Consider the following 18968-nt stretch of genomic DNA (forward strand, 5'->3'; position numbering starts at 1 on the left):
GCATTTTGCCTTGTGCTTATGGCCAAAACAAGTCAGGTTTCCAAGCTTTGATTCAAAGATGACAAAGTAAACTTTACCTCTTTTGTAAGGTTAACTTCAAGATCACCTGTAAATTGCATGAATCAGGAAGATACACATACACACACACACACACATACACATGTCTCCCACTTGCCTGGCAGTATGTTGATATACAGCAAGTGCTCAATAACCGTATGATGATTTCGCCAAATGCTTTAAATTGTCTTCTTTTTTTGAAAAACTGTAGGTGGTATTTGTGCTTACTGGAGATTGTGATGACAGAAGCCATATTGGATACAGAGTCTATGAAGAAATTGCTTCCACAAGTTCTGGTCAAGTGTTCCATCTGGACAAAAAACAAGTTAATGAGGTCAGTTTGATAAAGTGGGTCTACTTTATTACTCACTACCTTATCAACATCACTTGGGCAAACCTAATTGTGTCAGTTTTGATTTCAAGAACAATTCAAACAAAAAAGTTTTTCCCCCTGGGCTACACGGTAATAAAGGCATTAAGCTGATGTTCAGAAGCATAGGTTTATCTGGTATTAATTTCTAGACAGTGTTATGCTATACTGATAAATTATTTACATTTGAGTATACATTTATTTAAAATTCATTTAGTGGAATTTGAAAATTTTTGTAGTTTTTATTGTTTAGTAAGGTTAGTTTGTATTTCTGATGTAAAGCTTTTGGATAACTGGTAAAATGAGGCTTGATTTGACTCTTCCTTGACTCATTTTACATTTGTTCACTAAACTAGAATATAAGAAGTTAGTTGTTGAGTCAAATTCTAATGAAGTTTGATCTCTAAAATAAAAAATAAAAACTGTTGCTCAATAACTATATACTTATCTAAAAATTTTTATGATAGTCTATAGCACATATATTAAGAAAATTTTTGTAGTTTCTAAAAATGTGTTTGAGATATGTTTAATTGTCATGATTCTCTCTTTCGTTCTGTAACCTTACCTTGACCCTACCTGTGATGATAAAATTTTGTTTACGTATTTATTTGGCTCCCAGGTAAGTTTCTAGGAACATGCCAAAACGAAGATAAGATATGACATTTGCATAATTCATGTTTGATTTGATGTGGTCAGGGTATCTATACAAACTTTATATACAAATTTTATTTTTTTGTTTGTCATTACTTCAATTAATATTAAAATTTTTCTTAACAGTTTTCAACTATTGAAGAAAAAAGCATGATTAACTGTATTGTGTGTGTTTATATAAACACACATACATAAATATATATCCACAGGTATATACACACATATTCATATATATATATATATATACATACATACATGTGGATGTGTGTGTGTTATTTTCCTCTTTTTTTGTGATCTAATATGTGGTGAATACTTAAGTTTCTGATATGAGCTAAAAAGATGTTTTTTTTCTTTGTAACACAGGATTTTACATATATATAATATACATATTATATATAAATTTTTATATATTTATATTTTTATAAATATATAAATTTATAATAAATGTAAAATTATATATTTATATATAAATAATCTGGAGCATATTATGCTTATTCAAATAAGACAGAGAAAGACAAATACCATATATTTTCACTTATAGGTGGAATCTAAGAAAAATAATACAAACGGACAGATGTAACAAAACAGAAACGGACCCACAGAGAACAAATTTGTGATTATTGAAGGGGAATGGGTGGGGAGAGGGCAAAATAGGTGAAGGGATTTAAAAGGTACAAACTAATAAGCATAAAATAAATAAGTTTTAAGGATATAATGGACAGCACAGGGAATATAGTTAATAAACAAGTTCTGTTCATTTCATGACAGACTCCCTTGTCTTGAAAGAAATGGTTCACTATGTCCTCTTATGACTAAAGAGTTCCTATTAGATCATGCAGGAACTAACGGCACATTTCAGATTTCTAGAATAAATAATTTAGTTAAAATATTTTTTGCTAATATATGATACACAAACATGGAAGATCACTTTAGTGTAAACAAATTTTCTTGTAAGGAACAGCCTTTTGAGGAAACTATGACATGAGTCCGTATTGTGTCCATTGTGGTGGATTACTCACTAAGTCATGTCTGACTCTGCAACCCCATGGATTGTAGCCTGCTAGGCTCCTCTGTCATGGGATTCTTGAGGCAAGAATATTGGAGTGGGTTGCCATTTCCTTCTCCAGGGCATCTTCCTGACCCAGGAATTGAACCCGGGTCTCCTGTGTTGCATGCAGATTCTTTACTGACTGAGTTATGAGGGAAGCATCCCTGAGCTTTGAGGGAAGCTATGAGGGAAGTGTCCCTCAGTGTCCACTGTAGCAATTCAGAAATGCCTGGGCAGGTCTGACAACTACAGGGGGAGACCTTAACAGTTATTTGAATAAACATCTGCATGAGAGTTTGGGAGCCTGAAGTTGGAGAAGAGTGCAAGGTGTCTGTCTCTGGAACTAGGTTTCTTGTCCCTTGACCTTGTGCTTGACCCTAATGATGGGAAAGTCACCATTTGGAGTTGTTTTTAACCTGGGATTATGTAAGACTCTGGGGTACAGTCAATATCATTAGCATGAAGTAGGGCATAGTGGGGAAGAGCATCATTCTCTCTTATATCAGTGAGGATACCACCCACTTAGGGGGTTCTGAGGCTTTTGGGGGAGTGCTAGTGGTGTTCAGTGCAGATAGATGGGGCATTGATGTCAACAAAGGATACCATGCCCAGAGGACAGGGTGTTTCCCAGCAGAAGGTACTACAGAAGAGAAGAGGTGAGAAGAGTCATGGCTATGGTCAGCAAGCACCTAGTGCATTTGAAAGAGCAGCTGACTGAACCTACAGGTATAACTTGGAGATACTCAAAACAAGTTGGATAAACTTCTAGACCTTTGCCAACAAAGGCCCGTCTAGTCAAGGCTATGATTTTTCCAGTGGTCATGTATGGATGTGAGAGTTGGACTATAAAGAAAGCTGAGCACCAAAGAATTGATGCTTTTGAACTGTGGTGTTGGAGAAGACTCTTGAGAGTCCCTTGGACTGCAAGGAAATCCAATCAGTCCATCCTAAAGGACGTCAGTCCTGAATATTCATTGGAAGGACTGATGTTAAAGCTGAAACTCCAATACTTTGGCCACCTGATGCGAAGAACTGACTCATTAGAAAGGACCCTGATACTGGGAAAGGTTGAAGGCAGGAGGAGAAGGGGACGACAGTGGATGAGACGGTTGGATGGTATCACCGACTCAGTGGACATGAGTTTGAGTAAACTCTGGGAGTTGGTGATGGACAGAGAGGCCTGGCGTGCTGCAGTCCATGGGGTTGCAAAGAGTCGGACACAACTGAGTGACTGAACTGAACTGAAACTTCTAGGGAGAACCTTAGAACTTTATTGTTGGGTTTCCCTTGTGGCTCAGTGGTAAGTATTCACCTGCCAGTGTAGGAGACACAGGTTTGATCCCTGGGTCCACAAGATCCTTTGGAGAAGGAAATGGCAACCCATTCCGGTATCTTCTTGGGAAATCCTATGGACAGAGGAGCCTGGCGAGCTACAATACATGGGGTCATAAAGAGTCGGACACGATTTAGTGATTAAATGATGACAAACATAGGACATTATTAGGTTTGGATCCCAGAGCTAGAATATAACCTTGTCTGTCCCATTAGTGTGACAATTTATATTCATATAATCAGAGAAAATTGATTTATGAAAAATTGAAAATACTATTATCTTAAATTAAGATTATAAGCCCTACAGAGGTACAGACTTTCTTATTAAACAAATGGGATGATGCGTAGTCCTAAGAAAGAGTTCTGTTGTTCAGTCGCTCAGTTGTGTCTGACTCTTCATGACCCCATGGACTGCGGCACACCAGTCTTCCCTGTCCTTCACTATCTCCTGGAGTTTACTCAAACTCATGTCCTTTGAGTTGATGATACCATCCAACCATCTCATCCTCTGTTGCCCTTTTCCCCTTGTGCTTTCAACTTTTCCCAGCATCAGGGTCCTTTCTAATGAGTCAGTTCTTCCCATCAGGTGGCCAAAGTATTGGAGCTTCAGCTTCAGCATCAGTCCTTCCAATGAATATTCAGGGTTGATTTCCTTTAGGATTGACTGGTTTGATCTTGCAGTCCGAAGGACCCTGAAGTGTCTTCTTCAGCACCACAGTTCAAAAGCATCAATACTTCTACACTCAACCTTCTTTATGGTCCAAATTACCAAATAATTTATAGGAATAACAGTTGAAAAGTTTTGGTATAAATTACAGAAAATTGTATGGATGTAGATATATAACAGAAATTTAACCCACTGCTATGTTAATAGTCTTTTTCTCCTAGATTATCAGTTGATACTCAGATCTTTAAGTTCACCTAGGTAGAAAAGGACTAGATAAAAGCATTACTAAAACTGCCCATTTTTGTAAGCTTGAGTTTAATGCCAACAGGGATGGGCTTTAATGTTTATGCCAACCATAGCAATTCCAATCCCCCTTTCAGTTGGTTCATGAAAGGTCCTTAAATCTCAAGAGAGACTTAGCTAAGGGTGTCTTGGAAAAGATATTTTCTGGATATTGTCCTGCATGAATGTAAATTCCACGTCTGGTGTAGGCATCTTCATACAAGTCTGAGCTTGAAAGAAATATGAGGGGGATTAAAGAGCTAAGGAAGTCCAGAGCCTTTGGATTAAGTAAACATTCAGACTATCCTACCTCTAAGCCCAAGAATTAGGGAAGTGATCTTTTTGTTTAAGCCAGTTGGAGTTGAATATTATGGTTCCTTAAAAATAAATGCATCCTTACTTATAAACTGCACTCATCTCACCTGCTAGTAAGGTAATGCTCAAAATTCTCCAAGCCAGGTTTCAGCAATACGTGAACCAAGAATTTCCAGATGTTCAAGTTGGTTTTAGAAAAGGCAGAGGAACCAGAGATCAAATTGCCAATATCCGCTGGATCATCGAAAAAGCAAGAGAGTTCCAGAAAAACATCTATTTCTGCTTTATTGACTACGCCAAAGCCTTTGACTGTGTGGATCACAATAAACTGTGGAAAATTCTGAAGGAGATGGGCATACCAGAGCACCTGACCTGCCTCTTGAGAAACCTGTATGCAGGTCAGGAAGCAACAGTTAGAACTGGACATGGAACAACAGACTGGTTCCAAATAGGAAAAGGAGTACATCAAGGCTGTATATTGTCACCCTGCTTATTTAACTTATATGCAGAGTACATCATGAGAAACGCTGGGCTGGAAGAAATCCAAGCTGGAATCGATTGCCAGGAGAAATATCAATAACTTCAGATATGCAGATGACACCACCCTTATGGCAGAAAGTGAAGAGGAACTAAAAAGCCTCTTGATGAAAGTGGAAGAGGAGAGTGAATAAGTTGGCTTAAAGCTTAACATTCAGAAAACTAAGATCATGGCACCTGGGAAATAGATGGGGAGACAGTGGAAACAGTGTCAGACTTCATTTGTTTGGACTTCAAAATCACTGCAGATGGTGATTGCAGCCATGAAATTAAAAGATGCTTACTCCTTGGAAGGAAAGTTATGACCAACCTAGATAGCATATTAAAAAGCAGAGACATTACTTTGCCAACAAAGGTCTGTCTGGTCAAGGCTATGATTTTTCCAGTGGCCATGTATGGATGTGAGAGTTGGGCTGTGAAGAAAGCTGAGCACCGAAAAATTGATGCTTTTGAACTGTGGTGTTGGAGAAGACTCTTGAGAGTCCTTTGAACTGCAAGGAGATCCAACCAGTCCATCCTGAAGGAGATGAGTCCTGGGTGTTCATTGGAAGGACTGATGCTGAAGCTGAAGCTCCAATACTCTGGCCACTTGATGCGAAGAACTGACTCATTGGAAAAGACCCTGATGCTGGGAGGGACTAGGGGCAGGAGGAGAAGGGGACGACAGAGGATGAGATGGTTGGATGGCATCATTGACTCGATGGGCATGAGTCTGAGTAAACTCCGGGAGTTGGTGATGAACAGGGAGGCCTGGTGTGCTGCAATTCATGGGGTCGCAAAGAGTCGGACATGACTGAGTGACTGAACTGAACTGCACTGAACTTATAAAAGTGAAAGGCATTCAGTCATGTCCAACTCTATGTGACCCCATGGGCTATACAGTCCATGGAATTCTCCAGGCCAGAATACTGGAGTGGATAGCCTATTCCTTCTCCTGCAGATATTCTTGACCCAGGAATTGAACTGAAGTCTCCTGCATTGCAGGCAGATTCTTTACCCACTGAGCTATCAAGGAAGTCCTCCTAACTGTTAAGAATTCTGTATTTTTTTGTGACATGGTCTCTGTAAGTCCCAGTTTCTTTGTAAAAGAAAGGATAAATGGGAATATGTAAATGTAAAATGGGGATAGTAGAATTATATATTTCAGGAAGTTGTTATCATATTAAATGAGATAATGCATATAAAGTGTTCCTCCCAAGTTCCACTATAGGATAAGTGCCCAATAATTGGTAACTAGTATTGTTTTAATCCTTATAATGTTGTTATTTTGCTTTCAAAGTAGGGAAATTGTGCCACTGTGTTTGTCAGAAACCAGATGGCTTCTTGTTGTTGCTGGGAAATAAATTTGAGTGGGACAGTCTGGGAAGAGTCTGGAGAGATGGTTCTTTTTCTTTGATGTGTTCTGAACATCTGAAGATCTGAGAGATGTTCTGAAGGGGTTTCTGGAGCCCCATAAGCCAATATATTCCTTGAAGCCACCAAAGTAAATGATTTTTTTTTTTAAACAAAAAACAGAATGACAGTGTTGAAATTGGATTTGCAAAATTTTTAGCATGTAATAGAGCCATTACTCTTTTCTAATTGTTCCAGATTCTCCTATTTTGTAAATATTATAAACTCTAAGGAACCTAGATGCTATAATGATGTCTGCACATTTAATAGGTGTAAGAACTGTGGTGAAGTCATACACATACTGAGTCCTTTCATTTTAATAGAGTGATTTTTTTCATCTTTTGTTTCCAAAGGAATCTGTTGAGTATTATGCTTTATCCTCCTAACCCAGTTCATCAGTTTCCTAAGCGAGCAGGTTGTATTTTGTGTCAACTCTCTTGAGATTTCTTGAAGTTTTTTTCTTTCTTCTGTTCATTTTTTTTGGATAAGATCTAGGTATCTTTCATCTTTATTTAACATAAAAGAGAAACCAAAGAAAAGGAAGTATTTGGCTGAGCATCAGGGGTATATAAATCATTGTGTGGTATTACTCTTTGGCAATACAAGTTAAGGCACATCTCAAAGATGTACTTAATTCACCTTTGAAGACGGAAAAGGAACTGAATAGTCTAAGTCTTTCATTTCTTTGTAAACTGGGTGATTGTCAGTGATGCAACTGATGCTTCCTAGGTTTAAGTCCAAGTTTGAAATCTCAAAGTTACCCACAGATGTTCTATTCTTGTGTCCAAGAACCTAACACAAAAGATCCATCATCCAGTGGGTAATTCACTTGTTCTGTCTCCCAACCCTTTCTCTCCACCTCTGCCAGCCGATGTCTTCAGATACCTCCGATTACAACCCCCGCCCCCAAACCTCTCCCTCCACATCCCACACTTGTGGATTGCTTTTATTCCCCACTCCTAAGTAATGCTGGCTAGCTGACTATGTTATAGCAGAAAGAAATTTCATTAAATAAAGAAGTAGTTGTCAAGAAATTTACATTTTTGAAAGAGATCAATGATGATATTTAGAAGTCTCATGAGAATATATCTTAATGACTGTCCTATCATATAACTTGCAGGTTGTCGGTGTAGGATGTTTTAATTCCAACATTCCTTTTTAATACCCAGGACTTTCTTCTAGCGTGGGTGCCCTGTGCTACTCTGTTTGGCATGGACATATTCCTCTTGATTTTCTATCAGACATGAAAGACTCCCACAACTCTTTCCTTTCCTTGGTGTGAGTGTAAGAAAATATGCTGTGTGATTAAGAAAATGATACCAGATCAGAATGATTGGGTGCTTGCTATGGCCACTAAGCAAGAGCTGAATTTTATTTTACTTCATTTTACTTAATCCTTACTACTGCCTATAAGAAAGACACCATGAAGCAGGGCCTCTGTATCAACCTAGAGGGGTGGGATGGGGCAGGAGATGGGAGGGAGGTTCAAAAGGGAGGGGATATATGTATACCTGTGGCTGATTCAGGTTGAGGTTTGACAGAAAACAGCAAAATTCTGTAAAGCAATTATCCTTCAATAAAAAAATAAATTAAAAAAAAAGACTCCATGAACATCACCTCTATTTCACAGATGAGGGGAAGAGGCATAGGGAGGCAGACCATCTTGCTCAGGGTTCAACTGCTGCTGGCTGTAAATGTCCGAGTGTAGGGAACATATACATTATTTATCCTGTAACTGCACCCATAATCATGGTGAATCCCACTTCTGATTTCCTCTTTTGTTTTTATCAGATGATGCAGTTTTAACAGTAAATGACACATCAGAGATTACATCCTGATTCATTTGTTCAGCACATGTTTGAGCTACCTTATGCACACTGAACACTGGGATAGCAAGATCTTTGAAGTTTCTTCATTGATAGATAGGATAGAGCCACGTGAGATTAAGCAAATAAGGAAATTTCAATAGTCGTTGTTGTTCAGTAGCTCAGTCGTGTCCAACTCTTTGTGACCCCCATGGACTGCAGCATGTCAGGCTTCCCTGTCCATCACCAACTCCCGGAGTTTGCTCAAACTCATGTCCATTGAGACTGTGATGCCATCCAACCATCTCATCCTCCATCATCCCCTTCTGCCTTCAGTCTTCCCCAGCATCAGGATCTTTTTCCAATACTAGGCTCTTTGCATCAGGTGGCCAAAGTATTGAAACTTCAGCATCAGTCCTTTCAGTGAATATTCAGGACTGATTTTCTTTAGGATTGACTGGTTTGATCTCCTTGCAGTCCAAGGGACTCTCAAGAGTCTTCTCCAACAGCACAGTTCAAAAGATTCAATTCTTCAGTGCACGACCTTCTTTATGGTCCAGCTTTCACATCCTTACATGACTACTGGAAAAATCATAGCTTTGACTATACAGAACTTTGTTGGTAAAGTAATGTCTCTGCTTTTTAATATGCTGCCTAGGTTGGTTATTGCTTTTCTTCCAAGGAGCAAGTATCTTTTACTTTCATGGCTGCAGTCATCATCCACAGTGATTTTGGAGCCCAAGAAAATAAAATCTGTCACTGTTTCCATTGTTTCCCATATATTTGCCATGAAGTGATGGGACCAGATGCCATGATCTTAGTTTTTTGAATGTTGAGTTTTAAGCCAGATTTTTCACTGTCCTCAATAGTACCCAGCACAGTCAACTTGGGCATCTGATCTAAATTGACTACTTTATAAGGGATTGGAAAGGCATTGAAAGTGCTGTCTACTTTTCTTTGAATAAGTGGCAGGGTAGTAAAAGTCCAAGGTTTTAGAAATCTTGGTTCTAAGTTCTCCTCCCTCGTAGGCAAGACTGTCCCAGCCACTGCTGAAGCCAACGTGCTCTGGGAGTTTACCATCAACTTTCTTACAGCAGCAAGGAGAGAGGGATGTCATCCCAGAATTTTTACTCTAAGAATGATTAAAGAAGCACGATATCAGTAATTATCTGAGCAGAAAAGAGATGGCTCACTCAGCGGGGGCAAAAGAAAGTTTAGTGAATAACAGACTACCAAGGTGTGGGTTGGGCTAAGCAGCCAACAGGCAGTGTTAAAGCACTGAGAGTCCAGCAACAATAGAGGAGAGGGTTTGGACCAGCGCCCAGGGAGATCAAGACTGAGATCCTCTGACAGGCAAACTGCAGCCGTGGAGGATATAACCTGGGGAATCTTTCTTCATGCTTTTCATTTCACCCTGTCTAATTGGAAGCTGGGAGACCATGGAGCCCCTAGTGAAGCAGTTCTCAAAGGTCAGTATCCCTGGATGCAGAGCCTAAAGAAGAAGGACAGAGCATTCATCTGGAGGGGCAAAATCAAAGTCTCCAGTACAAGCAGAACTGTGCAGTAAAGACTCCAGGCCCTGGGACTATGACTCGTATCCCAGCCATGGGATGTTACATAAGTTACACAGTCTTTCTCTCTCAGTTTCCACATCTGAAAAAGAGAAGAATGATAGTACCTATTTCAAAGTTATTGTATTTAGAGCATACCAATAAATATTAACTTATTATTTTTATTTAGTGATGTATTTTAGTCAAAATATTCCAGCAACATTTTAAAAATTTTTCCTAAGACAAATATGTATTTAGCGTCCATTTGTATTGAGATAACCAAACACAGATGCTATGATGGGGCTTTAGGATCTGGGAGATCTGGATTTAAATGAGTACTCTGCCTTTAGCTAGTTGGAAACTTTCTGTAACTTCTCTGAGACTTTCTTCATGTGATAACAGGCATACTAATTAACTCACAGGACTGCCGTGAAGCTTAAATAAAATAAGGGATACATGTAAAAAGCCGAATAGAGTCCTAGGAGAATGGAAATCAGCGAGCCTGGAGGTCCTCCTATGCCAGAGAGAACCTATGATTTTGCTTTTATTGTAGGTCCTTGGGATGTCCTTCTCCCGTGGGGTATTTTGGTGAGCTCCACCTTTACAAATAAATACCTAAGGAAGAATGAACCCAGACTAGTAAAGGCTTTTTGAGATTCTCAAATATTTACAATTGCCCTGTATTTGTCATGTTTTCTTATTTTCACATCACAGTAAAACCGCTTAAAGGTAAAGGGTTTAACTGCTTATTGTGGGAATAATAATAGTATCAATTATAGTCGTAATAACATAGGTCACCCCTAGAGAGCACTTATTATATTCCAGGCACTATGCTGAGTGCATTCCTTTAATCATCACAGATCTATGGGCATTAGAAAAATGTTTAAGCAGTAAGTTATGTTATTTTTTGCTCCCCACCCCCAAATGTACCCATGGCCTCATTTAACCATATTTGTAACCTATAAAGCACTAGTGATAATAATAACATCGTAAGCACTCTCAGGAAGCTCCAAAGAGAATAAATCCCACTTGCTCGAGAGTCTACCTGGAGTCAGCCTGGGTAGTTGCCAGCTGCAGAGAAGAGAGGAAAGTAGGAAGAGTCCCTGGATGCCCTGCATGGAAAGAAGCAGGGGGAGGTGATTGGGCGAAGTGTCCTGGAGCTGAGGAACAGACAGGTTCATGGAGTTCTGGAGGAAGACAGAACAGATGATCATTTTTCTGTATGTAACATGTATTGAGACTCTAAAGAAAACATCTTTATTTGTTTCCATTGGGAAGGGAAGAGTTGAACTTACTAGATATTTCAGAGGCAATAACTGAAACCCAGGAAAATGACGTGGCAATTGGCAACTGATCAGGTGAAAAATATGAACAACCTGGCAACCAAGAGCCTCATTGATTAGAAATTACTGGATGTATTTCTCTTGTGAGTTTTATATTCTTTTTCATTGAGGTCAGTATTGATATTAGAAAAGCTGTAAGCTTTTGCTGGAGGATGAATTCAACACAGCCTCTTCCTGCAATATTGCTAAAGGCTACTTGTGATTAGAATTCAGATCAAGAGTTTTCTGTGTATGAGCTAGCTTAATGATGAGACTCTGAAACCCAGGGTTTTGAACAGTTAGTGCTCCAAAATGAGGTGTCTGCCATTTTCTTTTCCTCTGTTTCAGGTTTCACTCCAGTCATTATTTCAAAAACATAACCTTGCTGACCTTGAAAATAAGTAGGAACGGGTGATTCTTCTGAAATTGGAAAATGTATGAGATAGTTATAATATCTAGAAAGCATCTGGAAATGTGTGAAAAGAACACATAAATGTTTCCACTTATCCCTTCTTTGAATTCACCTAATTAAGTGTTGAAAATGAAGTGGAGAGCTCAGAGCTCATATTTTAAAATAAGATGGATATCTCTACATCCACAAAAATACCAAAAAGGGAATACATACCTTAGTTCCAGTGGGATGCTTTCTTCCTTTATTGTTGTGCCGACTGACATGTTTTCATGAGTGTGTGCCGGATACACACACTCCTGTCACTATCTTATCTCTCCAGGGCACCTGGAGTGCTTTACAGGTCACCAAGATGATTACATGAAGCCATGTGTACTTTATGGTTTCAGTTGTTTAGAAAAAAAGCAAAATATAACAATTTATTGTTTAAAAAACTATTTATTGCTCACAGGCCTCTGAGAATGGGAACAGTTTTTCAGGATGGCATTTAAAGTATCCATAAAACATAATATTCCTTGCATGTGGGGGGAAAAAGATGACTGTTCTCAACAGAATCTTATTTAGGCAAAATATACCAAAAGTCAAAAAGAGCCCTTCTCCAGTGTGAAATACTGGGGAATAGGGAGTATTTAAAAGATATGCTCTGTAAGGAAAATGAGAATTCCACCTTTCATTTCATGGTTTCATTTTCCATGCTGGCTCTGGGAGCTGTTTGAAGCACTAGTTACAGACTGTGGCAGTACTTCCTGTAAGGGCCATGGGAGTCAGACCCACGAAAAAAAGCTCCCTGCATGTGAAATGTAAAGACAGTCATGATATTTCATCTCTGGCATTACTTGTCTACGAAACTCAGAAAACGAATGGATACCACTCACTAAATTTTCTTTCTAAAATACCAAAAAAGCAAAGAGAAAGGAGAAAAGAAGCTATTACAAATGCCTGAAAGAACATTCCTTAAAGAAAAAAAAAATATTATTTAAGGGCAGATATTAGCCAATAGATTATATGCATTCAACAGGATGAAAATAAGTAGAAAAAGAAATAAACTTGTTTACTTAACTGATTCTTTTTTTTAATGTGCATTGCACAATTTTTTAAAATGTTTTTCGTTTTTTATTGAGGTATTGCCAGGTAACAGTGTTTTGATAGTTTCAGGTAAACAATGTAGCTGATTCTATTTTGATTTTTGTTTAGTTGCTCAATTGTGTCTGACTTTTTGTGTCCCCATGAACAGTATCTCACCAGGCTCCTCTGTCCATGGGATTTTCCAGGCAACAATATTGGAGTGGGTTGCCATTTTCTTCTCCATTTTGATTAGAAGCTGAAGTAAAATATAGATCTTAACTGAGATGTCATCTTTAATTCAATCAGTTACTTGCATATCTAATTCTAGGTTTGCAGGCATCTTACTTATCAAAAAGTTACAGTGTCAATCTCAGTCTTTGAAAAATTTATTCAAATCTGCACTGACTTGAAAGAAACAATCTGTTTTCTCCATTTAGAAGACTTGATGGAAGTTAAAGACAAGTTGAGAGAAAAAAATGCCCCAAATGCTTGATATTTAAAACTGAAACAACTAATTAGCCTCTGAAATCACTGATCTTGATCTCTTGAAGAGTTTCAACTGGGAACCACAAAGGAACACAAGAAAATATGAAGAAAATTATTGAAGCAGATAAAATTCTACTGAGCCATTTTCATAGAACCTCAACAATTTGGATGTTTCCTTTCATATTTTATCTATTTAAAATTTAAATGTTCCTTTTAAAGTTTTTTGTTTATAGAGAAAGCATACGTCTATGTTAAAATAGTAGGTACACTTTCTCCATCATTGTCTATGTACACACCTAAAATATATATGTCAGAGTATATCTGATCTTATTTCAGAAAGAATAAAAGAAGTAACAGATTTAAGAGGTTATATACCTGTCGTTTCAAAAAATATTGTATTTTATAAAGATTTATATTATTGTTAAGAAAGCAGTTACAAAACAATAAGGATTTACTGTGTAGCACAGGGAACTATAATATCTTGTAATAACCTATAATGGAAAAGAATCTGAAAAAGTGTATATACATACATATATATAAGTATATACACACACATTTATGTATATATACATGTATATACATACATATATGGGACTTCCCTGATGGCTCAGTTGGTAAATAATCTGCCTGCAATATAGGAGACCTGACTTTAATCCCTGGGCTGGGAAGATCCCCTGGAGAAGAGAATGGCAACCCACTCTAGTATTCTTGCCTGGAGAATGCCATGGACAGAGGAGCCTCGTAGGCTTCAGTCCCTGGGGTCACAAAGCGTCAGACACGACTGAGTGGCTAACACTTTCTTTCACTTTCTTTTCATATACGTGTGTGTATATATATATATACACACAAATACACACATATATGTCCCTGGCGAAGGGCCCACTTCAGTATTCTTGACTGGAGAATCCTATGGAGAGAGGAGCCTGGAGCGCTACAGTCCCTGGGGTCACAAAGAGTTGGACATGACTGAGGTGACTTAGTAGGCACACATATACATATACATGTACATACTATGTTTTATACCTTAAACTAACCCAACATTGTAAATCAACTATAGTGAAAAAAAATGGGAAAAAAGAAAGCCAATTACATTTAATTGTCCAATCTAGGAATTATTAAAGACAGCAAGATTTTTTGGGGTGAAAATTTAGTGAGATCATGTGTCTTAATTATTCTGAAAAGGACCTAATTTTGAATCTTGGGAGGAAGAATTTTGGAATCTTAGTCCCTTCTTACCCAAAAAGCTTCTGAATGTCTAGGCCAGTTGCTCCATCTGGCTAAGACGTCTGTATGCCCAGGATACCAAACGTCAGTCTTTTGTCTGTCATAGAAGTGGGGGATGAAAAGATCTGGTTACTACACACTGCCTCCAGATCAAGAGGTACTGTTAGTAGTTATCTTTAATAATTGTAATTAAATAATTTGGCCCGAGGTAATTGGACATCATTAATCTTTAGACATAGAAGAGTTTATATAATTTTCTAATTTTCTTTTGTTAATTGCCTACCCAGAAGTCCTTTTATATAATTACTATTCATTTGAAAAAAAACATAACTTTTATATGAAAAACATGTTTAGATACATATTATTTTAAAGTTGCAAGGAAAGAGTTGGTTAGTACTTTTGGCAGAAATAATTGTTATCAATTAAAAGTAGTTTAATACCTCTGGAGAAAGCATATGAATTTGTTTCCTTAAAAGACAGTTTAAGGGATTTTATGAATTGAATACATGTATTGAATACAAAGAGTGAAGAAAACCCATGATTTTATTTCTAATATTTCTGTACAATGAACCAACAGACAGCATTGAAAACAGTAGGATTATTTAGGGAAGTGACAGGCAATTCCATGAAGATACTAGGTTGCAAATGTAGGTAAATGCCAAATACGTATCATGATTTATCCTTATTTGCATTTGTTTCAGCATAAATTAGAAACATTCATCAGGGACAATCTTAATTTTTGCTTCTATTCCTGCAGTAGAGTTAAGAGTTAAGAGTCAAAGTAAAGGTAGTTTTATATAAGAAATTTCCTTGTGATTTAGAGTAAATAAATGGAAACAGAGTCTATGCTTCATATATTTTCCAGGTTTCCTTATGCATTCCTGGAATGAACCAGCTGTAACAGGGTTATAAAAGCAAAGTATTTTGAGAGATGGTATGAGCTACTTTTGGTAGCTCCCTTGTAACATTTTGTACATGATTTGGCTTTATGACAAATATTACAAATGGCTTTTTTCTTTTTTGCTAAAGACCCCAGAAGGAAAATGTACTTTAAGGTCTTTTACCATATAATTTAAACAACTTTGGTGTGAATGAATGAATGAAGAGAAAGAAAAAGAAGATTTTCAAAATTCTTATTTATAATCTTCAACAGACACAGATCATTTACTTTAAAAATACCATTGTTTGAATATTGTATTAACTTTTAAAATTATGAACTTATGAAAAAACACATGGTCTTGTTAAACCATTTAAAATTTGAATATTAATTTCTTCTGGGAATAGGAAGAAAGTCATCATAATTAGTAACCCATTTGTGAAAATTTGCCCATTATCCATTCAAATAATATTTATTAAATTAATATATTGACCCAATAATTTGATAATGAATTTGAAAATTTAAATACCAAATTAGTAAAAGTAATAATTAAAAATATTGTTCCTTCAAAGGACGTTTATTGAAATTATATATCTGGTAAGACTTCAGTTTTAAAAATACATTAATCATTTACATATATATGCATATTTCTAAAAAAATTGGAAAGGTTGTACCTAAATATGCTGATGTAATTACTGTACAGGTAATTTTAATATTTTTTATTTTATGTACTTTTATAAAATTTTTAAAATGATGAATGTGCATGCATGCTAAGTTGCTTCAGTTGTGTCCGACTCTTTGGAACCCTATGGACTATAGCCTGCCAGCCTCCTAAGTCTCCTGCGTTGGCAAGTGGGTTCTTCACCACTAACACCACGTGGAAAGCCTCACAATAATGAATATATTACTTTTAAAATAAAATAAAAACAATGAAAGCATTTTCAGTTAAAAAAAAATCAAATACACTGCATATACTTAGAGACCAGATTTATTGCAAGGCTCTACACTGCAGTGAAAGGATGAAGCACACATAGACCCAGTGTCTCAAGATACCAGATTCTGGAATCTGGGAGGAGATAGGTCACGTCTCATTCATCCAAAAGCAAAATGAAAAACCAGACTCCACCTTCTACATTTTGCTTCTTTCTTCTTCACCAGACTCGTTGAATGGTAATTACTTTGTCCCCTCATACATATTTATTCTGGCATCTTAATTTTCACTCTCTCCACCCAGTTAGAACTATTCATGTAATCAAAGACTAACCTCAGTCTTCATTCTTAGTAAAAGGTGACACTGTAGACCATTTAGCTTTTTTTTTTTTTGGAAACCCCCTTGCCCTGAGCATCCCTAATATGGTTAATGTTCTTTTGCAGTAGATCTCCATTGCTTCTCTGCCTCCTTTGCTGTTACTTTTTCCTCCTCTTATTCTAAACGTCTGTCTTTCAACCTTGGCTAGCTTCTGAGTGTACCCTTTCTCCTGATATTATAACTTAGGCTTTTCTTCCTTTCTCTGTTGTTTCTCTTCTTTCCTCAGTTCATTTAGATCGTTACTTACATGTCTCTTTCTCCTGGAAGTATTATTTAAAATAGCACTTTTCATTTTCTGTTCTAGTTCCCATTATCCTACTTAATTTCTTATAGCATTTCGCTCTGTCTAGATTTATATTATAAATCCATTGCTTCTGCTGCTGCTGAGTCACTCAGTCATGGCCAGCTCTTCACAGCCTTTGGACTGTACCCTCCAGGCTCCTCTGTGCATTTGACATGCTCATTTTTAGAGCTCCCCTTTGCTCTTGACATTACCACCCTTCTTGTATTCATCCCAGCCCAAATGGCGTGAGTCGTCTTTGCCACCTTCCCTTCCTGACTTGCAGTCAGTTATTAAAATGCTTTCCATTCTGTTTTCACACTAGCTTTCCCAGTCAGCACATCGTCTCTTCACCTGATGTCTCATGTAATCTGTGTCCATAGGGTAGTTTTACTTGTGTCTCTGTCCTTCTCTTATTTCACTTCAGTTCATTTCAGTCGCTCAGTCATGTCTGGCTCTTTGTGACCCCGTGAATCGCAGCACGCCAGGCCTCCCTGTTCATCACCAACTCCCCGAGTCCACCCAAACCCATGTCCATTGTGTCGGTGATGCCATCCAGCCATCTCATCCTCTGTCGTCCCCTTCTCCTCCGGCCCTTGATCTTTCCCAGCATCAGGGTCTTTTCCAATGAGTCAGCTCTCTGCATCAGGTGGCCAAAGTATTGGAGTTTCAGCTTCAACATCAGTCCTTCTAATGAACATCCAGGACTGATCTCCTTTAGGATGGACTGGTTGGATCTCCTTGCAGTCCAAGGGACTCTCAAGAGTCTTCTCCAACACCACAGTTCAAAAGCATCAATTCTTTGGTGCTCAATTCTCTTATTTATTTATATCTTAATTTTTTGCTGTATTCTCTTCACGCATGTACTCATTCAACAATTCCGAAGCCTATCTCCTATATGTTAGTCTTTAAGGATTCAATTTTAAGCAAAAATAGATGTAGTACACATTATCATGGTGCAAAATGGTTTCAGAGAGAGTGGCCATGTATAAAGTCTGGAGGATTTGGAGAATGTGGTGAGAAAGTGAGATATATGGGGCTATCTTTGTTGATAGCCAGTCCCTTGATGTGGCTGTGGGAGTCTGCAGCTGAAATGAAGTGGTGATGTGGTTACAAGAGGCGAGAAAGTCAAGGTATTTGAGAAGCAGGTAACAGATCATCTGTGTGAATGTGGAAATGACTGTGTTGACAAGGCTTGGAATAGAAAGGCAACTGGCCAGGTACCAAAGTCTTCAGTAAATAAGGAACGGCAGCAATAGAACAATAAAGATGGATTGAGAGAGGTTTCAACGTAGCTGGGATTTATTCAAGGTGGGGCAAGCAGTAATGAGGAAAAGAAAGCCACCCCAGGTCTCCAAAATATATGGGGTACAGAACAGTGAACGTCCTTCATTAAAAGAAAGTTATCAGAGAAGAAACTCGCCTAAGTGACATATTTCCTTTGAGGTTAGGAAGTATTTTGAAGTTTTGGTGAAGACTGGGAGTAAGGGAGTCCATCAGTGGAATGGGGTTTTTAGAAATCACAGTGAAAGTTTTGAGCTATAAGGATCAGGGAAAAGTTAAGTTACTGGGAAGAAGGCACAGAGCAGAATGAGGATGGTAGTACAAAAAAGAGACTGATAATTGAAGGGATTTCAGTCCTAGAGGATGTCTAGGTTTAAGGTAGAGTGAGCCATGTGAGTTCAGTTACAATGTACTTCTTCCTGTTTTTAGTTGAAGTATAGTTAATGTACAGTATTATATAGGTGTACAGAATAGTGATTCACAATTTTTAACGGTTACACTGTATTTATAGTTATTATAAAATGTTGACTATATTCTCCGTGTTGTAAATGTATTCTTGTAGCTTATTTTTTACATAATAGTTTGTACCCCTTAATCCCTTCTGACTATCTTGCCCATCCCCCCATGCCCTCGCCCCTCTGGTAACCACTCATTTGTTCTTGACATCTGTGATTCTGCTTTCATTCTGTTATAGTCACTAGATTAT

At 37.7% G+C, this 18968-nt stretch overlaps 1 protein-coding gene across 4 annotated transcripts in view; it reads left to right on the plus strand.

Annotated features, from left to right (window-relative positions):
• The window catches only part of HMCN1 (hemicentin 1), a 516590-nt gene that overhangs the window by 144069 nt on the left and 353553 nt on the right, over positions 1-18968 (plus strand). For all 4 annotated transcript variants that reach the window (XM_043924342.1, XM_043924345.1, XM_043924344.1 and 1 more), the window contains exon 4: positions 269-391. In XM_043924342.1, the coding sequence (XP_043780277.1) occupies positions 269-391 (123 nt within the window). The remainder of the gene's footprint in view (positions 1-268; positions 392-18968) is intronic.

This window comes from Cervus elaphus, chromosome 14 (assembly GCF_910594005.1).
Source record: "Cervus elaphus chromosome 14, mCerEla1.1, whole genome shotgun sequence".
NCBI classification, from domain to species: Eukaryota; Metazoa; Chordata; class Mammalia; order Artiodactyla; family Cervidae; genus Cervus; species Cervus elaphus.